The sequence below is a fragment of the Heteronotia binoei genome, chromosome 17, assembly GCF_032191835.1.
Source record: "Heteronotia binoei isolate CCM8104 ecotype False Entrance Well chromosome 17, APGP_CSIRO_Hbin_v1, whole genome shotgun sequence".
NCBI classification, from domain to species: domain Eukaryota; kingdom Metazoa; phylum Chordata; class Lepidosauria; order Squamata; family Gekkonidae; genus Heteronotia; species Heteronotia binoei.
The window spans coordinates 53002736-53024393 of NC_083239.1; the positions used below are offsets into that span (position 1 = coordinate 53002736).

Sequence of the window (21658 nt, forward strand, 5' to 3'; positions counted from 1 at the left end):
GCCATCAGGAGGTCCACCAGTGGGGCCAGGACACTAGAAGCCCTCCCATTGTGCCCCCTCAAAGTACCAAGAATACAGAGCATCACTGCCCCAGACATAAGAAAATAGAAGCTATGTTGGATCAGGCCAATGGCCCATCCAGTCCAACACTCTGTGTCACACAGGGGCCAAAAAAACCCCAGGTGCCATCAGGAGGTCCACCAGTGGGGCCAGGACACTAGAAGCCCTCCCACTGTGCCCCCCCAAAGTACCAAGAATACAGAGCATCAGTACCCCAGACATAACATAAGAGAAGCCATGTTGGATCAGGCCAATGCCCCATCCAGTCCAACACTCTGTGTCACACATGGGCCAATAAAACCCAAATGCCATCAGGAGGTCCACCAGTGGGGCCAGGACACTAGAAGCCCTCCCACTGTGCCCCCCCAAAGTACCAAGAATACAGAGCATCACTGCCCCAGACATAAGAACATAAGAGAATCCATGTTGGATCAGGCCAATGCCCCATCCAGTCCAACACTCTGTGTCACACAGGGGCCAAAAAACCCCACGTGCCATCAGGAGGTCCACTAGTGGGGCTAGAAGCCCTCCCACTGTGCCCCCCGCCCCCAAGCACCAAGAATGCAGAGCATCACTGCCCCAGACAAAGAGTTCCAATAATATGCTGTGGCTAATAGGCACTGATGGACCTCTGCTCCAAATGCTTATCCAATCCCCTTTTGAAGCTGGCTATGCCTGTAGCCGCAGCCACCTCCTGTGGCAGTGAGTTCCACGTGTGAACCACCCTTTGTGGGAAGAAGGGCTTCCTTTTAGGATTTCGTGCGTGTGTGTATCCTAGGATTGCTAACTCTAGCCTTGGAAATGGCTGGAGATTGGGGGTGTGTGTGTGTGATTTCACTTGGGATATCTGGCCTGCCTATGCCACAGAGTTCGCCCCCTGAAGCTGCCACTTCCTCCAGGAGAGCTGGTCTCCATAGGCTGGGGATTCGCCGTCATTCCAGGGCCGCTCCCGGCCCCACCTGGAGGTTGGCAAGCCCCAGGCGCGACACGGGAAATTCGCCGTCGGCCTCCCGTTGCCATAGAGACGGGCACGCGAAGCTTCCGTCGGGCCGCGCGCCGCTGTCCCGGATGTTGGCAGCCCTGACCCCGCTCGCGCGTGCGCAGAAAGGGGCGGGCCGGAGCCTGAAGGGAAGCGAGGGGCGCTGACGTCACGGCCGCGAGAGGGAAGGAAGCCGGGTCGGCAGGGAGACGATGACCAAGTACTGCCGGGCGACCAACTGCTCCAACTCGGCGGGGCAGCCCCGGCCGGACAACCAGCGCCTCAGTTTTTACAAGTCAGCCTCCTTCCGGGGTGGGGGGGAGTGACGTCACGGCCCTAGAGGGTTGTGACGTCACAAGACATCTCGTGACGTCGGGGAGGGGGTGGGGGTGTTCTTTCCCTCCCCGCCCCCCCGGGATTGCTTTGCCGTGTGAAGCGGAGTTTGGACCCTGGCGGGTCATCCTAGGGGGGTGCCCAGAAAGTAGGGTTGCCAATCCCCAGGTGGGGGCAGGGGATCCCCCGTTTCCCCCCCCCCCCGCTTCAGCATCATCAGAAAGCCGGGGGGGGGAGGGGAGGGAAATTTCTGCTGGGCACTCCATTGTTCCCTGTGGATTCCCATAGAGTATAATGGAGAATTGATCTCTGGGGCTCTACAGGGGCTGTTCTTTGTGGTAGATGCACCAATCTTTCAGCATAGCATCTGGATCTTCTCCCCAAAATACCCTCCAAGTTTCAAACGGATTGGACCAGGGGTTCCAATGCTGTGACCCCCGAAAGAAGGTGCCCCTATCCTTCATTATTTCAAATAGAGGGAAGGCATTTAAAACGTGTGTGGTCCCTTTAAAAGTGATGGCCAGAACTCCTTTTGGTATTCAATGATGCTTGTCACAACCTTGTTTCCTGGCTCCACCCCCAAAGTCACTTGGCTCCACCCCAAAGTCCCCAGATATTTCTTGAATTGGACTTGGCAAGACTATTAATGTTAGAGCCTCATAGAATCAACATCAGATGTTTGAGAGCCACAAGGCATGAATGTCGGATGTTTGAGAGCCACAGTACAGGAAGGCAGGCAGGCAGGAAAAGAGATGGAGGAGGGAGAGAGGTGGAAAGGAAACAACTTTAAATGCATTCTCCAAGCCAGCTGACAGGGCAGCAAGAATTTCGAGAGCCACACAACATGTGAAAGAGCCACATGTAGCTCCCGAGTCGCAGTTGGGCCACTCCTGCCATAGGGTATAATGGAGAATTGATCTGTGGGAATCTGGGTCTACAAGGGCTGTTTTACAGGCACCAAAGTTTCAGCATAGCATCTGGTATCTCTCCTCAAAACATCCACCAAGTTTCAAAAAGATTGGATTAGGGGGTCCAATTGTATGAGGCCCAAAAGAAGGTGCCCCTATCCTTCATTATTTCCAATGGAGAGAAAGGATTTAAAAGGCACACCATCCCTTTAAATGTGATGGCTGGAACTCCCTTAGGAAAAGCTCAGTTGTGCTTGTCACACCCTTGCACCTGGCTCCACCCTAGACAATAGGGTGAAATGGCAAGTAGTCCTTAATGTAGAGAAAGTGAGCAGTGAATTAGCAGGTTAAAAGAATCACAAGTTGTGGTCTGGTGATTGCTAGTTTGGGTTGACTGGGCTAAAACAACAAAAAGCAAGGCAATATACGTCAGAATAGCAGATTGATGTCTATTTCATTAGTTATCCTGTGTCCCGCAATAAATAAGAGTCTGTTGTAATGTTAGCTCTGGGTTAAAAAGAGGGCATAAGTTTCTCAGAGGTTTAATTTAGACATGTAACACACATATAAACATCATTCTAGTTTGCCATTAGAAAAAAAGAATACACAGACATCAATCTGCTATTCTGACGTATATTGCCTTGTTTTTGTTGCACACAACAGCTGGAGTGACCTTGAGCAAGGCACAGCTGTGGCAGAGCTGTTCTGCTCAAGAGAAGTTTCTGTTGGTGCTCTCAGCCCCACTTGCCTCACAGGGTGTCTGTTGTGGGAAGGGGAAGGAGATTGTAAACTGCTCTTGAGACACCTTCGGGTAGTAAAGGGCGGGGAATAAATCCAGTCTCTTTCTTGTTCCCCCTCTCAGAGTTCCCAAAGGAAAGCCTGGGTGGGGGAGACGCTGTTGATAAAACCAGAGGGGGCCGCATTGCGCAACTAGTTGTGATGTTTGTGCTTTTGTATAAGCGTGCTTGGAGTGTAGCCCTCAAGGCATACGTTGAAACAGTTTTGCAAAGGGTCTTATCGCTACAGCAATTGCACAATGTTAGTAACCTTTAAGAGGAACAGGACTTCAACGCTTCCCTCCATCACCTCTTCTGCTTCTCTCCCCCACTTCCTCTTAGGACAGTCTTGAATATCCGTTTGGTTTTCTCCAACTGCAAGTTGTGCTTTGTGGGGATACATATTTCCCAGCATTTGTGCTCTCAGTGTAAGGTTTAATAAAGTTCCAGGACAAAGCTGGCTCTTCAAAGGAACCAATCTACCAGTCTTGTGTGAATCATCATGCCAATCTGGTTGCCAAAGGAGTGGGACCATCTTTCCCCCACACGTTCCCTGGAGAGCACTTTGGTCAGGCTCACAAAACCTGCTCTCATTCCCTGGCCAGAGATTGGTGACCAGAGCCGGGGCCTTTTCTGTTGTAGCTCCATGCTGGTGGGACGAGTTCCCTGAGGAGGTTAGGGCCCTGCGAGAGCTCGCATAGTTCCGCAGGGGCTGCAAGGTGGCTCTCTTCCGCCAGGCGTTTGTAAATTAAGATCACAGGCTACAGCAGACTTTGAAACACCTGGACACCTCTAGCATGAACCTCAGATCTGTTTCTGTATACAAGATCCAGCTGGAACAGAACAGGAGGAAAAGGAAAGGTCCCCTGTGCAAGCACCAGTCGTTTGCACAGACGCAAAATGTCCTCTCGTTAACAGGTCCTGCAAACTGTGACCCAAGTACAATAGCCTCGGTTGATTCGTTTTAGCTTCTAGGGAGACTTCAGTCTTGTGAGTGGCCTCCTGAAATCGATTGGGTTTAAACTTGCTTTTGAACTGCAGCCACTCAAAGTGGCTTGTGGACTGAACTGAGAAATCCAGAGAACGAAAGCTCCTTATAGTCCAGGTGTAACTATGCAAACCAGGGCTGGCCGAACTGCGTCTCTTTCAAACATACTGTATGGCTCTTGAATCTCCTGCCACCCCGTTGGCCAGATTGGAGAAGGAATTTGTCTTTTCAAATTAATTCACCAAGCCAGCTGGAGGCTTGAAGAATGCATTTAAAGTTCCTTCCTTCCTTCCTTCCTTCCTTCCTTCCTTCCTTCCTTCCTTCCTTCCTTCCTTCCTTCCTTCCTTCCTTCCTTCCTTCCTTCCTTCCTTCCTTCCTTCCTTCCTTCCTTCCTTCCTTCCTTCCTTCCTTCCTTTGTCTTGCAGCTCGCAAACATCTGATGTTCATGTCCTGTGGCTCTCAAACATCTGACATTTATTCTAAGTGTGCGGACTCTTATTTGGGAGAACCGGGTTTGATTCCCCACTCCTCCACTTGCACTTGCTGGCGTGGCCTTGGGTCAGCTATAGCTCTGGCAGAGGTTGTCCTTGAAAGGGCAGCTGCTGTGAGAGTCCTCTCAGCCCCACCCACCTCACAGGGGGTCTGTTGTGGGGGAGGGAGATAAAGGAGATTGTGAGCCGCTCTGAGGATCTTGAGTGGAGGGCGGAATATAAATCCAATTTCTTCTTCTTCTATGTGACTCATTAAACAAGTTTGGCCACCCCTGATGAAAACGGTCCTATGCCTTGCCCACTTCAGGGGCTAGAAGGGCTGTCAGTTATTGACAAAATTCAAGTAGGCACAAGAAGCATCCTCCATATTCTCTCTCTCTCTCTCGCTCTCACTGATGGCTCACACCTAGGAAAGGCTGCTTAAGCATGCAGGTCCAAGCATTTGATTCCTTGTCTTCTTTCCCCTCAGGTTTCCTTTGCACGACCCCGAGCGGCTCCAGCAATGGCTGTCGCAGCTGAACCAGGAGAGGTGGGTCCCGACGAAGCACCAGCACCTGTGCAGTGAGCATTTCGCGGCCTCCTGTTTTGAGTACCGCTGGGGAGTGCGCTACCTGAAGCCCGACGCTGTCCCCACCATCTTCCAGACCTCGGATACCCCACCAGTGAGTTTGGCCCTTGGCGGGAGAGGGATGTACATCTTTAAGGGAAGACTTCTCGCCTCCCTCCACCCTCCGCCCCTTAAAGGCTTTGAGCGAATAGCTGCAACCAGAACAGAATTGGTACCTAATTCATTGAAGAAGAACAGGTCAGGATCAGGGATCAGGAAGGAGCGTGGATGCAAGCCAGAGAATAGACTTGTTGCTTCCACAAGGTTACCAGGTCCTGGGTGGGAGCTATATGGGAGTCTCAGTCAGCCTGCTCCCTGGGTGGCAGTGACTCTGCTAGAACTCAGGGCTGAGAGATCTGAAGCCTCAGAGTGCCTCATGTCTTTGCTCTGAAAGTTCTTTCCGGAGCCTGCTTCGAACTCTTTGAGATGGGAGGAGGAGCGCTTGGAGGAGATAGATCAACAGCTGACACTGGTGCCTGGAGAGTGATTGATGGGCCAGCTGCTGTTTGTTCAGCTGAGGAACTGGCTGGCAACTCTTCCGGGTCTGTTAACCCTTCCAGCTCCTCGTCAGGGCTCATGACGCTATGCAGCATTTTTGAACGACCGCTGTGTTCTTTTGTTTCTCCCGCAGAAGAGAGAGAATCCGTCCAGGCCTCCCTCGGAAGTCCCGGCCAAGAAGCTGATCCTTGAACGCCACAGCGAGGGGAGCTTCCCGGGCCTGCAGACCGCCAGCCTCCAGGAACCGGAAGCCCTGGAAACGCTCGCCATAGCCCTTGACCCCGGCGTGGCCGCGACTCCCATCTACGTGGAGGCGCAGCCCGCCGACCTGGACCTCCGGGCCCTCTCGGCTCCCCTCGTCGGGGCCGTCAACCTGGTGCCGCTTGTCCAGATCGTGGAGCCCCTCAAGGCCGTGACGCTGACGGTGGCTTCCCCGGCCGAGGCCGTCCATGGCCGGCCTTTGCCGGACCCGGCGGAGCAGCAGCTGGTAGACTTTGTGGCTTCGCTCCCCCCGGAAGCCGTGCCTGGCTCTTCTCTGGGGGTCTCGGGGCAGCTCTGCGCGGAAGTGGCGGTGCCTTGCGAGGTGGCAGAAGAGGCGTCCCCGCAGGCCACTAAGGCAGAGGAGGGCACCCTGGTCATCGAGAACGTCTCCATCGAGCCCTTCCTGGAGGCCGACCCCTCAGCCGCCGCCGTCTTTGGCTCCCTGCAGGCGTCGTCGGCGGAGATGGTGGCCTACTTCGAGACCATCCCCACCGCCCCTGCCGCCGCCGCGGCATCTTCCGCCGTGACGCCCCCCGAGACGGTGCTGTCCTCCGCCCTGAGCCTCCCCATCGTCTCCACCCTCCCCATCGTCTCCAACCAGGCCTCCCCCGAGGCCCCCGCGGCCGAGGAGCCTGAGGCCGAGGAGCTGAGCCCTGCCCAGGCCTCCGAGGAGCCGCTGGGGGAGGAGCACCGCTACCACAGGGAGGAGGTGACGACGGCGGAGCTGGCGGAGGTGGTGATGGGCCTCCAGAAGAAGGTGAAAGTGCTGCAGCAGCGCCACCGCCGGCACTGCGCCAAGCTGGAAGCCATGGAGGGGGTGGTGGATCAGCTAAGGAAGGAGAACTTGGTGTCTGAGGAGAAGCTGAAGCTCCTGGAGATGGTAGGTCGGGGGTGGAGAAGACAACTCTAGGTCTGCTTGTGGTTGGGAACTGGCAGGCAAACTTTTCTCCCTGTAGAATTTTATCTCTCTCTCTGGCTCTCCTGTGGCTCTTTCACACATATTGTGTAGCTCTCGATTTGTCTCTTTCAGTCTCTTTTTCCAAGACAGCTGGTGGCTTGGAGAATACATTTAAAGTTAAAGTTGCTTTTTTTCCACCTGTCTCTCAATCTCTCTTTCCACCTCTCTTTCCCCCATCTATTTGCAGCTCTCAGATGTTTATTCTTTGTGGCTCTTACATTAAGCAATTTGGCCACCCTTGGCTCGGAGAGTGCATTTAAAGTTAAAGTTGCTTTCTTTCTACCTCTCTCCCAATCTCTCTTTCCACCTCTTTCCCCATCTCTTTGTAGCTCTCAGATGTTTATTCTGTGTGGCTCTTACGTTAAGCAATTTGGCCACCCTTGGCTCGGAGAGTGCATTTAAAGTTAAAGTTGCTTTCTTTCTACCTCTCTCCCAATCTCTCTTTCCACCTCTCTTTCCCCCATCTGTTTGCAGCTCTCAGACATCTGATGTTTATTCTGTGTGGCTCTTACGTTAAGCAATTTGGCCACCCTTGGCTTGAAGAATGCATTTAAAGTGAAAGTTGCTTTCTTTCTACCTCTCTCCCAATCTCTCTTTCCACCTCTTTCCCCATCTATTTGCAGCTCTCAGATGTTTATTCTGTGTGGCTCTTACGTTAAGCAATTTGGCCACCCTTGGAGAGTGCATTTAAAATTGAAGTTGCTTTTTTCTGCCTCTCCCTCCATCCCCATCTGTCTTCCTTGCTTCCTTCAAAGAGTGATTAAGACATGGAATTCACTGCCACAGGAGGCGGCTGCAAGCATAGACAGCTGCAAGCATAGACAGCTTCAAGAGGGGACTGGATAAACATAGGGAGCAGAGGTGCATCAGTGACTCTTAGCCACAGGGTATAGATGGAACTCTCTGAGGAAGTGATGCTCTGTATTCTTGGTGCTGGGGGGAGGAGGGGGACAGTGGGAGGGCTTCTAGTGTCCTGGCCCCACTGGTGGACCTCCTGGTTTTTTTGGCCACTGTGTGACAGAGTGTTGGACTGGATGGGCCATTGGCCTGATCGTTGGTCCTACACTCTGTGTCACACAGGGCCAAAAAAACCAGGTGCCATCAGGAGGTCCATCAGTGGAGCTAGAAGCCCTCCCACTGTGCCCCCCCAAGCACCAAGAATACAGAGCATCACTGCCCCAGACAGAGAGTTCCAACGATAAGCTGTGGCTAATAGCCACTGATGGACCTCTGCTCCAGAAGTTGATCCAATCCCCTCTTGAAGCTGTTTATGCTTGTAGCTGCCACCACCTCCTGTGGCAGTGAATTCCATGTGTTAATCACATTTTGGGTGAAGAAGGACTTCCTTTTATCGGTTCTAACCCAACTGCTCAGCAATTTCGTTGAATGTCCACGCGTTCTCGTATTAAGAACATAAGGACATAAGAGAAGCCATGTTCGATCAGACCAATGGCCCATCCAGTCGAACACTCTGTGTCACACAGTGGCCAAATATATATATGTGTGTGTGTGTGTGTGTATGTATACACACACACACCGTGGCTAATAGCCACTGATGGGCCTCTGCTCCATATTTTTATCTAATCCCCTCTTGAAGCTGGCTATGCTTGTAGCTGCGGCCACCTCCTGTGGCAGTGAATTCCACGTGTTAATCACATTTTGGGTGAAGAAGGACTTCCTTTTATCGGTTCTAACCCAACTGCTCAGCAATTTCATTGAATGTCCACGCATTCTCATATTAAGAACATAAGGACATAAGAGAAGCCATGTTCGATCAGACCAATGGCCCATCCAGTCCAACACTCTGTGTCACACAGTGGCCAAATATATATATGTGTGTGTGTGTGTGTGTGTGTGTATGTATACACACACACACCGTGGCTAATAGCCACTGATGGGCCTCTGCTCCATATTTTTATCTAACCCCCTCTTGAAGCTGGCTATGTTTGTAGCCGCTGCCACCTCCTGTGGCAGTGAATTCCACGTGTTAATCACCCTTTGGGTGAAGAAGGATTTCCTTCTATCCGTTTTAACCGGTCTGCTCAGCAATTTCATTGAGTGCCCAGGAGTTCTCATATTGTGAGAAAGGGAGAAAAGTACTTCTTTCTCTACTTTTTCCATCCCGTGCATCATCTTGTCAACCTCTCTCATGTCACCCCGCAGTCGACGTTTCTCCAAGCTAAAGAGCCCCAAGCGTTTTAACCTATTGGGAGAAAGGGAAAAAAGTTCTTCTTTCTCTACCTTCTCTATCCCATGCATAGTCTTGTAAACCTCTCTCATGTCACCCCGCAGTCGACGTTTCTCCAAGCTCAAGAGCCCCAAGCGTTTCAACCTCTCTTCACAGGGAAAGTGCTCCAGCCCTTGAATCCTTCCAGTTGCCCTTCTCTTCACGTTTTCACTCCAGATGTTGACCGCCCCCTCTGTTCTCCTCCTCCCAGGCTTGCTTGCAGACCAGCGCCGTGGTGCCCGAGAGTGGCGGCACGGTGGCCATTATCTGCCAGGACAGCGACCAAGCCGTGGTCTATGCCGTGCCCCAGCTGGCGGAAGAAGGCAACGAGACGGTCATCCACGTGGCGCAGCAGTAGCTTCAAAACGGGGGGCAGGCAGAGGTAGCGGGGGAGCCCCCCCGTCTGCCACCTGCGTGGCCAAAGCAGCGTGCCCGGGGAACCTCCAAGAACCGCCCCTTCCGGCCGCAAGAACCGCAGCTCCGTTACCGACTTCGGACAAGCGTTTGGTGGCCTTTGTGCTCTGGCACCTTATTTTCGCAGGAAAAGGGTCCTTCTGGATTGCTTGCGTTTTTTTATTCTGTCTGAAATGATTGTATATAAAATTGCCTTGCGGCAGAATGTGCCACGGCCCGTCCCCCCTTTGCCGCGGCGGGGGTCGGGGGTAACGCAGCTGGCAGTTCACAGTTTCTCGTTCCCGTTTCGTTACGAGCCGATCGCACAGGATTTCCCGCTCGTGAGCCATAGTCGAGGAAAGCCACAAGCGCTGTTTCAGGAAGGCCGTGATTTTTGCACTACACTGCCTTGGCTTCCTCGTTGTTTTCCCAAGGACACTGGCCCCCTGGTCTTGGGAGAGTCTGTGTGCGTGTCTGCGTGCGTGTTTGCGCAATGCAGTCTTTCTCTACTCACGTCTCTGCCATCGCTTTTGGCAAGGGTTGGGGTTGCCTCAGCATCTTCCATGCAAAGTTGGGGGCAGGTGAGAGGTCCGTATCTCTGCCGCAGACAGGGGTGGAATTCTAGCAGGAGCTCCTTTGCGTATTAGGCCACCCCCCTCCCTCCCTGATGTAGCCAGTCCTCCAAGAGCTTACAAAAAACGAGCCTTGTAAGCTCTTGGAGGATTGGTTACATCGGGGTGTGGCCTACTATGCAAAGGAGCTCCTGCTAGAATTCCGCCCTGGCCACAGATCATGTGTACCTGAGCAGGCTGGGGGGGGGGGATCATAAGGAAATGCTGGGAAGGTGAGATTTCTGTGGCCCCTTTCCCTTCAAAGTATATTGTGGGAATTGCTCTCGGGGTGGAAGGAGGCTGCTGCTGTCAAAATACCCGTTCGGATGAAAGCATCTACAGAATCTCACGCAACGACTCCGTGTCCACTGCCAAGGGCTAAAATTTTATTCTGGCAGATCAGTCCAGATACCTGATTTATAAATCCAAATTTGAAAAATCTCTTCCTATTTTCCAGAGATACCTTCTACACAGTACAAAAATTTCCAAAGGGGGTGAATTCCACAGTACAGATATCTAACCAGTTCTTTCACCAATGTTCCATACAATTTTTCCAGGGAGGTTCCTTGTTAAAATTTTCATTTAGAGCGTAAATTCATCGTCCTTCTCGGTGTGGAAAATCCAAATCCCCCTAGAGTAACGGCTCCAAAGGCTTATATGCCTGTCGACTTTATTGGTCACATTTCACAGAGGTGCTTGATCCCAGAGCCATTCTGCAAATTCAGTCTTTTTACGTCAAACCTGAGACTTCTTGCATTCACAAAAGGCACAAGCTTGTAAATGAGGAGGACTGTGAATTTGTGCTTCAAATGAAAAATTTAACAAGGAGCTTCCCTGGAAAAATTGTATGGAAGAATTGGCTAAATATTTGTGTTGTGGAATTCACCCCTTTTTGGAAATTTTTGTCCTGTGTGTAAGGTATCTTTGGAAAATAGGAAGAGACTTTTCAAATTTGGACGTATGAATTCTTTATTGTTTGGATACACAGTGGTGGTGATTTTGGTCTGTGATATCCTGTGTTGCCACTTTGTTACCAACCCAGATACCTGACCGTTTAGCCCATTTTCTCGCCTGCAGGCTCCATTAGGTGGTCTTTGTGTAGGTCAGGGGTGGGGAACAGGGGCTCTCCAGATGTTTTTTTGCCTACAACTCCCATCAGCCCCAGTCATTGGCCATGCTGGCTGGGGTTGATGGGAGTTGTAGGCAAAAAAACATCTGGAGAGCCACTGTTCCCCACCCCTGGTGTAGGTGGTGGAAGCAGGAGGCATGGGGGGGCGGCTTAACTTTTCCTTCTTTTGCTAAAAAAAAGTCAGCATCTTCAGCTTTTGTGGCCGCAAAGCCTCAGCTAACAGTACCAGAGGTCCATTGCAGGGAGTGGGGTGAGGCTCTTTTTTTTCTTCCGGGGTTGGTTTTTCCTATTACATGCCAATGGAGAGGTGTCCTTTTCCCTCTTCGCGTTGGAAGAATCCCACCGACTCCGATCTGTCCATCTACTCCATAAACATCTGGATAAACATCTGGAGCAGAGGTCCATCGGTGGCTATTAGCCGCTAATGGAAACATAGCACTGGAAGTGACTCCCAAGGGTCTTCTAGTCCGACCCTTGCGCAATGCATGAAACTCACAGCTCCCCCATTCCCCCGGTGACCCCAGCTCTATGGCCGCTAGTTGCTATGAGATTACGTTCTTCTGTGTCAGTGGGGTTCTTCCACTGCGAAGAAGGAAAAGGACACATCTCCGTTGGCACGTAATAGGAGAAAGCAACCCCGGAGGGGGAAAAAAAAAATAAACCTCCGAACTGAAGAAAGATGGATGGAACGTCTTGATATCTAGAACAGACGTCTTTGGAAGGGCTCCCTTTAGTTCTGTGAACTAAGTGCTGGAATGTCGTTACTCCTTTGTGATTGGAAAGGCTGTTTTTGAACTACCTTCTGCGAATGTTGTTTTGGGCCAAAGGGGGCTTCCCTTTGCCAACACTTTTGCCGGCCCAAAGCGCTGCTACCCCTGGCTGTTGCAAAATCAGCAAAGGCCTACACGAGAGGGACGACGCGTATCATGCCTCCTCAAGCCATCTAGCTGACTCGCAGGGCCTCTCAAGTAAAGCCTGGGTACTAGTCCTCCTCACACCCACCCACCCACCCACCCATAACAGGCAGGGAGAAGCAGAAGTTGCATCCGAAATCATAATTCGGGAAGGTTTTCTAACGGTGTTTCCTTCTGAAGTTTGCCCTGGAAACCCGCTGCCTTGCTCCGCGTCAGTTTATCTTTCTCGCAACCGGACAGGCCTTTCCGTCTCTCTTAGGTTTTACGCTTCTGTCGTGTAGGCGGCCTCAGGAAACACTGCCCGGACTTAACTTAGGGTTTCATCTCATACTTCTGTCCTTCGGCCAGCGAGACTTCCCAGCTGGCCACTGAAATGAAAGAATTGTTTCTGGATGAGCGTGTACGATTGTCAATCTTTTTCCTTTCTTCCTGACGTGGGTCCTCGATTGAAAACTTAATTCAGGAATCAGAGGCAGAGAAAACGATGCGATTGTTACATGTTGGCGAGCGGCGGGAAGGAGGCGAGGAAACGTCTCTCCCTCTCGCCTTTGCTGTGGTGTGTAATACATTGACCAGTGCTATAATAAAGTACTAAAAAAACGATGTATTGGTAGTTGAGAGTCTTTGTGTAGGGCAGGGGTGGGGAACCTCTGTCCCCAGGGCCGTGTGCGGCCCTCGAGGTCACTTGGTGTGGCCCTCGGGGATTGCTGGGCCAAACCGAGCCCTCTGGGGCCTGGCTGGCCAGCGAGGATTGTGGGGCCCAGCCGCGCTGTGCAGCAGCCTCCCCAGGGCCAGGCAGGGATCACAGGGCCCAGATGTACTGTGCGGCAGCCTCCCTGGGGCCTGGCCGGCCGGCCAGAATTGCTGCAGGTCCTGGAAAAGTTACTGTCCCAGTTCAGTTTGCCCTTGATTATCCCGGATGGTGTGACCTAATATGCTAATGAGTGTGTGATCTAATATGCTAATATTAGGGGATGTGGTCTAATATGCTACTGAGTTCCTGCTGGGCTTTTTCTACAAAAAAGCCCTGGACCTCTGCATTTGCCTAGGGCGGCGGGCCGGGTGTGTGTGTGCGCGCGCCAGATTAGGCTCTCCCCACATGACTTCAAATAGAAAAACAATTATTTGCATTAATTTTGCTGGCCTGAATCCTTCTCCCTCGGCGGAGCTCTGTTTTTTAAGTCGATAATTTTTTATGGCCCGCGAATGATGTTATAAATATCCATATGGCCCTTGGCAGAAAAAAGGTTCCCAACCCCTGCTGTAGGGGGAGGGTTTGGCACTATTTCTTTTGGCTACAGGTCCTTGTCTGACACACACGAACACACAGAGAATCATAAGAGCTGGAAGGGACCTCCAGGTTCTACGCCAGTTTGGTGTAGCGGTTAAGTGCGCGGACTCTGGGAGAACCGGGTTTGATTCCCCACTCCTCCACTTGCACCTGCTGGAATAGCCTTGGGTCAGCCAGAGATCTCTTATCTGGGAGAACCGGGTTTGATTCCCCACTCCTCCACTTGCACCTGCTGGAATAGCCTTGGGTCAGCCAGAGCTCTCTTATCTGGGAGAACCGGGTTGGATTCCCCACTCCTCCACTTGCAGCTGCTGGAATGGCCTTGGGTCAGCCAGAGCTCTCTTATCTGGGAGAACCGGGTTTGATTCCCCACTCCTCCACTTGCACCTGCTGGAATGGCCTTGGGTCAGCCAGAGCTCTCTTATCTGGGAGAACCGGGTTGGATTCCCCACTCCTCCACTTGCAGCTGCTGGAATGGCCTTGGGTTAGCCAGAGCTCTCACAGGAGTTGTCCTTGAAAGGGCAGCCACTGTGAGAGCCCTTTCAGCCGCACCCACCTCACAAGGTGTCTGTTGTGGGGGGAGAAGATATAGGAGATTGTAAGCCACTTTGATTCAGAGAGAAGGAAAGGAAAAGTCCCCTGCGCAAGCACCAGTCGTTTCCGACTCTGGGGCGATGCCGCTTTCACGACGTTTTCACGGCAGACTTTTTTACGGGGTGGTTTGCCATTGCCTTCCCCGGTCATCTACACTTTCCCCCCAGCAAGCCGGGTGCTCATTTGACCGACCTCGGAAAGATAGAAGGCTGAGTCAACCTGGAGCCGGCTAGCTGAACCCAGTTTCCGCTGGAATAGAACTCAGGTTGTGACCAGAGGGCTCCGACTGCAGTACTGCAGCTTTACCACTCTGCGCCACGGGGCTCTTAGGCTCAGAGAGAAGGGCAGGGTATAAATCTGCAGTCATCGTCTTCATCTAGTCCAATCCCCTGCACAATGCGGGAAACTCACAAATACTTCCCCCCCCACAAAAAAAAATGTCTCCAGTGATCCCTGCTTCATGCCCAGAAGATGGCAAAAAAAAACCCCTGCAGTTTCCCTGGGCATATAAGAAAGTGCGCGGACTCTGCAGTTTCCCTGGGCATATAAGAAAGGGCCGTGGGAACTCAGCCCTGGTACAGCCCTTCCTGCCGTCCTTCTCATGATCTGCCTAATTCAAAGGATCGGCATTGCTGTCAGATGGCCATCGAGCCTTTGTTTAAAGGAGGAGAGCCCACGGCCTCCCAAGGAGGAAGCCTGTTCCACTGAGGAACCGCTCTAACGGTCAGGAAGTTCCTCATGTTTAGCTGGAAACTCTTTTTCATCTAATTTCGTGCCATTGGTTCTGGTCCGACTTTTTGGGGCAGCGGAAAACAGCTCTGCGCCGTCCTTTCTACGATACGCATGAAGCTGCCTAATACTGGATCAAACCCACATAAGAGAAGCCATGTTGGATCAGGCCAATGGCCCATCCAGTCCAACGCTCTGTGTCACACAGTGGCCAAAAAAACCCAGGTGCCATCAGGAGGTCCACCAGCGGGGCTAGAAGCCCTCCCACTGTGCCCCCCCACAAGCACCAAGAAAACAGAGCATCACTGCCCCACACAGAAGAGCATAAGAGACCTGTTGGATCAGGCGAATGGCCCACCCAGTCCAACACTCTGTGTCACACAGTGGCAAAAAAAACCAAGGTGCCATCAGGAGGTCCATCAGTGGGGCTAGAAGCCCTCCCACTGTGCCCCCCAAGCACCAAGAATACAGAGCATCACTGCCCCAGACATAAGTATGTAAGAGAAGCCCTGTTGGATCAGACCAATGGCCCACACAGTCCAACACTCTGTGTCACAGAAGAACATAAGAGAAGCCATGTTGGATCAGGCCAATGGCTCCTCCAGTCCAACACTCTGTTTCACAGAAGAACAGAAGAGAAGCCCTGTTGGATCAGGCCAGTGGCCCATCCAGTCCAATACTCTGTGTCACAGAAGAACATAAGAGAAGCCATGTTGGATCAGGCCAGTGGCCCATCCAGTCCAATACTCTGTGTCACAGAAGAACATAAGAGAAGCCATGTTGGATCAGGCCAGTGGCCCATCAAGTCCAACACTCTGTGTCACAGAAGAACGTAAGAGAAGCCATGTTGGATCAGGCCAATGGCCCCTCCAGTCCAACACTCTGTGTCACAGAAGAACGTAAGAGAAGCCATGTTGGATCAGGCCAATGGCCCATCCAGTCCAACACTCTGTGTCACAGAAGAACATAAGAGAAGCCATGTTGGATCAGGCCAATGGCCCATCCAGTCCAACACTCTGTGTCACAGAAGAACATAAGAGAAGCCATGTTGGATCAGGCCAGTGGCCCATCCAGTCCAACACTCTGTGTCACAGAAGAACATAAGAGAAGCCATGTTGGATCAGGCCAGTGGCCCATCCAGTCCAACACTCTGTGTCACAGAAGAACGTAAGAGAAGCCATGTTGGATCAGGCCAATGGCCCCTCCAGTCCAACACTCTGTGTCACAGAAGAACGTAAGAGAAGCCATGTTGGATCAGGCCAATGGCCCATCCAGTCCAACACTCTGTGTCACAGAAGAACATAAGAGAAGCCATATTGGATCAGGCCAGTGGCCCATCCAGTCCAACACTCTGTGTCACAGAAGAACATAAGAGAAGCCATGTTGGATCAGGCCAATGGCCCCTCCAGTCCAACACTCTGTGTCACAGAAGAACGTAAGAGAAGCCATGTTGGATCAGGCCAATGGCCCATCCAGTCCAACACTCTGTGTCACAGAAGAACATAAGAGAAGCCATGTTGGATCAGGCCAATGGCCCCTCCAGTCCAACACTCTGTGTCACAGAAGAACGTAAGAGAAGCCATGTTGGATCAGGCCAATGGCCCATCCAGTCCAACACTCTGTGTCACAGAAGAATGTAAGAGAAGCCATGTTGGATCAGGCCAATGGCCCCTCCAGTCCAACATTCTGTGTCACAGAAGAACGTAAGAGAAGCCATGTTGGATCAGGCCAATGGCCCATCCAGTCCAACACTCTGTGTCACAGAAGAACATAAGAGAAGCCATGTTGGATCAGGCCAATGGCCCCTCCAGTCCAACACTCTGTGTCACAGAAGAACGTAAGAGAAGCCATGTTGGATCAGGCCAATGGCCCCTCCAGTCCAAAACTCTGTGTCACAGAAGAACGTAAGAGAAGCCATGTTGGATCAGGCCAATGGCCCCTCCAGTCCAACACTCTGTGTCACAGAAGAACATAAGAGAAGCCATGTTGGATCAGGCCAATGGCCCATCCAGTTCAACACTCTGTGTCACAGAAGAACATAAGAGAAGCCATGTTGGATCAGGCCAATGGCCCATCCAGTTCAACACTCTGTGTCACATAAGAACATAAGAGAAGCCATGTTGGATCAGGCCAATGGCCCATCCAGTTCAACACTCTGCGTCACAGAAGAACATAAGAGAAGCCATGTTGGATCAGGCCAATGGCCCATCCAGTTCAACACTCTGTGTCACATAAGAACATAAGAGAAGCCATGTTGGATCAGGCCAATGGCCCATCCAGTTCAACACTCTGTGTCACATAAGAACATAAGAGAAGCCATGTTGGATCAGGCCAATGGCCCATCCAGTTCAACACTCTGTGTCACAGAAGAACATAAGAGAAGCCATGTTGGATCAGGCCAATGGCCCATCCAGTTCAACACTCTGTGTCACAGAAGAACATAAGAGAAGCCATGTTGGATCAGGCCAGTGGCCCATCCAGTCCAACACTCTGTGTCACAGAAGAACATAAGAGAAGCCATGTTGGATCAGGCCAATGGCCCATCCAGTTCAACACTCTGTGTCACATAAGAACATAAGAGAAGCCATGTTGGATCAGGCCAGTGGCCCATCCAGTTCAACACTCTGTGTCACATAAGAACATAAGAGAAGCCATGCTGGATCAGGCCAATGGCCCATCCAGTTCAACACTCTGTCACACAGTGGCCAAAAAAACCCCAAGTGCCATCGGGAAGTCCACCAGTTAAGAACATAAAACCCCTCAATCCATTAAAGTCGGTCTTGTCTACTCAGGCCAGCAGCCGCTCTCCATGGTCTCAGGCTGAGGTCTTTCCCATCATGTACCACCTGCTCCTTTTAGTTGGAGATGCTGGGGGTTGAACCTGGGACCTTCTGCAGGCCACGCAGATGTTCTTCCATGGGCCTGCATCCCTTCCCGTAACATTTGAATCCATCAAGGTCAATATTGTGTCTGCTCAGACTGGCCGTGGCTCTCCAGGTCTTTCACATCCCGTTTTGCAGGGGTTTCAAACTCATTTGTTATGAGGGCCAGATGTGACATAAATCAGTCCTTGTTGGGCCAGGCCATGTTGGGTTGGGCCGAGCCATGCCGGGCTGGGCTATTTGTGTACCTATTTGAGATTAGGTAGCGGAGATACGCTTTTGATGCTTTTGAGCTGTGGTGCTGGAGAAGACTTTTGAGAGTCCCTTGGACTGCAAGAAGATCTAATCAGTCCTTCCTAATGTATGGCTGTGACAGCTGGACCATGAGGAAGGCCGAGCGCAGAAGAATAGATGCTTTTGAGCTGTGGTGCTGGAGAAGAATCTTGAGAGTCCCTTGGACTGCAAGAAGATCTAATCAGTCCTTCCTAATGTATGGCTGTGAGAGTTGGACCATAAGGAAGGCTGAGCGCAGAAGAATAGATGCTTTTGAGCTGTGGTGCTGGAGAAGAATCTTGAGAGTCCCTTGGTCTGCAAGAAGATCTAATCAGTCCTTCCTAATGTATGGCTGTGAGAGTTGGACCATAAGGAAGGCCGAGCGCAGAAGAATAGATGCTTTTGAGCTGTGGTGCTGGAGAAGACTTGTGAGAGTCCTTTGGACTGCAAGAAGATCTAATCAGTCCTTCCTAATGTATGGCTGTGAGAGTTCGACCATAAGGAAGGCCAAGCGCAGAAGAATAGATGCTTTTGAGCTGTGGTGCTGGAGAAGACTCTTGAGAGTCCCTTGGACTGCAAGAAGATCAAATCAGTCAGTCCTAAGGGAGATCAACCCAGACTGTTCCCTGGAAGGTCAGATGCTGAAGCTGAAGCTCCAATCCTTTGGCCACCCAATGAGAAGGGAGCACTCCCTGGAGAAGACCCTGATAATGGGAAAGACAGAAGGCAAAAGAAGAAGGGGATGGCAAAAGAGGAGATGGCTGGACAGCGTTACTGATGCAATAAACACGAATTTGAGCAAACTTCGGAGGAGGGTGGAAGACAGGAGGGCCTGGCGTGACTTGGTCCATGGGGTCGCAAAGAGTCAAACTCGATTGTGCGACTGAACAACGAAGCAGATATATATATATATATATATATATATATATATATATATATATATATATATATATATATATATATATATATATATATATATATATATATATATAAAAATTATTTTAAAAAAAAACTTACAACATGCTTAAAACATTAGCACTCATTGGGTTTAAAGATGTTTTCTTTGTATTTCTCCCATGGGATCCTGGGAACCAGGCAAAGGAATCTCCGGCTCTTTCCTTCCACAGGGGACTGGGGAAGCCTTAGCCAATAGAAGGAAGAGAGGCTTGGCTCAGTAGCTCTGCTGTGCAATTGAGAGAGCCTGGCAAAACAAGCTATTCCTCCCCACCCCCCTTCCTTCCAAGGGAGGAGCCTCAGCCCATGAAGAAAATAGAAGTTTTGCTCTGTAGCTCTGCTGTGCGATTGAGCAAGCCTTGCAAAACAAGCTGTGATGCAGAAGGAAGCAAAATGCAGGGAGAAGGAAGCAGATGACAGCCAGTTGCTCAGGGGCCTGATAAGAGGCCAAATCAGGGGCCTGATAAGAGGCCGAACTGCATGTTTGACATCCCTGCCCTATTGCTTTCTTTCAACTGGAAATGCTGGGGATTGAACCTGGGACCTTCCGTGCGCCAAACGGAGGCTCTGCCGCTGAGCCATGGCCCTTCCCCTAATTGCTGCACCACACCAGCTTAGCGTCATACCTGAAACATTCTTTTGCACACCTCACTGCAGCCAAGTTGCTTGAATCTGCTGGGCTGGAGTATTGATTCCTGAGAGCCCATTTATCCTGTATCGATCGCCTTCCTCCTTGCTTCAAAAGCCAACTCTGGTCCCTGAACAAGCGCAGGAACAAACCTTCTATTCCGTGTGCCATTCCAACCCTAATTGCTAGCGCACTGACTTCCATTTCATACGGCGAGTGCCAGTGTGGGGGAGATGGGGGGGCGGAATGGGTTAGTGTCAAACCTTTGGAAGGCAATTTGTAGTAATGGATTCTGTCTGCTGCTCCTGCAAGGTTTTGGCCAGCTGAATTCCTGGCAAAACGGGCCTGCCTTGGCCCTTGCTACTCTTATTCTGTAGTAGCATTGAGTCTTCTCCAGATGAGTAGCCATGTTTGCCTGTAGTGGCGGAAAAAAGCAAGAGTCCAGATGTTTGAGAGCCACAAGACATGAACAACAGATGTTGGAGGGAGGAGGAGGAGAAGATATTGGATTTATATCCCGCCCTATACTCTGAATCTCAGAGCGGTCACAATCTCATTTACCTTCCCCCCACACACACACAACAGACACCCTGTGAGCTGGGTGGGGCTGAGAGAGCTCTCACAGAAGCTGCCCTTTCAAGGACAACTCCTGCAAAAGCTATGGCTGACCCAAGGCCATTCCAGCAGGTGCAAGTGGAGGAGTGGGGAATCAAACCCGGTTCTCCCAGATAAGAGTCTGCGCACTTAACCACTACACCAAACTGGAAGGAAGGGAGAAAGGGAGGGTGGCTCAGTGGTAGAGCATCTGCTTGGTAAGCAGGAGGTCCCAGGTTCAATCCCTGGCGTCTCCAACTAAAAGGGTCCAGGCAAATAGGCGTGAAAAACCTCAGCTGGAGACCCTGGAGAGCCGCTGCCAGTCTGAGTAGACAATACTGACTTTGATGGACCGAGAGTCTGATTCAGTAGAAGGCAGCTTCATATGGTCATATATATGTTCCCTTCCAGCCTTGGGTGGCTAACAACAAATTCCAGACAAAGAGGCTCTAGAAGCACAACCTAGCCATAAAAGTGGAGGGATGAGGGGAACAATAACTCTCGGGAAAATTGAAGGCAGCAGGAAAACATGGGATGGATGAATTCTGTTCAGGAAGCCACAAGGGCCCTCGGTTTGCAAGACCTGAACGAGGTTGTTAAGGTTACGACACTCATGAGATCACAAATCCCTAGGGTCACTATTAGTCGGAAGTGATTTGATAGCATATCACAGGGGTGGCCAACGGTAGCTCTCCAGATGTTTTTTGCCTACGACTCCCATCAGCCCCAGCCATTGGCCATGCTGGCTGGGGCTGATGGGAGTTGTAGGCAAAAAACATCTGGAGAGCTACCGTCAGCCACCCCTGGCGTATCACACAAGAAGACATTGAAGACGACATTGGATTTATAGCCTGTCCTCCACTCAGAGTCTCGGAGCAGCTCACAATCTCCTTTATCTCCTTCGCCCACAACAGACACCCTGTGAGGTGGGTGGGGCTGAGAGAGCTCTGACAGAAGCTGCCCTTTCAAGGACAACTCCTGCCAGAGCTATGGCTGACCCAAGGCCATTCCAGCAGATGCAAGTGGAGGAGTGGGGAATCAAACCCGGTTCTCCCAGATCAGAGTGTGCACACTTCACCAATACACTGAACTGGCTCTCACACAGCCATGCAATATTTTTTATAACTTTGTGCGGCCCCGTCAACTGTGACTACACCGGCAAAATGGAAAATTCACACTGGAAGTCAGTTTGATAACAACAGGCCAGCCGCTGATACCACTGGTTTCTTTTCCTTGAAGTGGGGTGGGTGGGGGGAACGTTCCTTGAGAGTCCCTGCACACAAGGCAGAGTATAAATAATACAATCCAACAGAATCGATATATAAAATATAAATGAGAATGTGTATTGTATGTGATATATACACGTAATAAAATAAATAAAAACAAAAGTAAAAAAAATGCCTAAAACAGGATGGGTAAAATAAATCGAGCCCCAAATGTTGAAAAATCACAACGTCCGGCTGCCTTCATCCAATGTGCTCCCCAAACCATCATTTTAAAAAACACAGTTGAGGACTGCTTTAATCCCATGCACTCTGAAAAGCAATTTTTTTTAAAAAAATCAGAAATTGGGGCTGCTT

The 21658-nt window shown here is 51.1% G+C and overlaps 1 protein-coding gene across 1 annotated transcript; it reads left to right on the forward strand.

The window, feature by feature from the left end:
* The first annotated feature begins 1229 nt into the window (after window positions 1-1229).
* On the forward strand, window positions 1230-9457 carry THAP8 (THAP domain containing 8). Its single transcript, XM_060257901.1, has 4 exons — window positions 1230-1334; window positions 5005-5197; window positions 5774-6781; window positions 9298-9457. Exons 1-4 carry the CDS (start codon window positions 1252-1254, stop codon window positions 9442-9444), a joined length of 1431 nt encoding a protein of 476 aa, XP_060113884.1. The 5' UTR covers window positions 1230-1251; the 3' UTR covers window positions 9445-9457.
* Window positions 9458-21658: the final 12201 nt, after the last annotated feature.

Bases quoted from the DNA above. Each gene is read 5' to 3' on its own strand.
- THAP8 (XM_060257901.1), top strand. From the start codon at position 1,252: ATGACCAAGTACTGCCGGGCGACCAACTGCTCCAACTCGGCGGGGCAG. The intron at 1,335-5,004 runs GTCAGCCTCCTT...CTTTCCCCTCAG, and splicing joins CAGCGCCTCAGTTTTTACAA to GTTTCCTTTGCACGACCCCG. The intron at 6,782-9,297 runs GTAGGTCGGGGG...TCCTCCTCCCAG, and splicing joins AGCTGAAGCTCCTGGAGATG to GCTTGCTTGCAGACCAGCGC.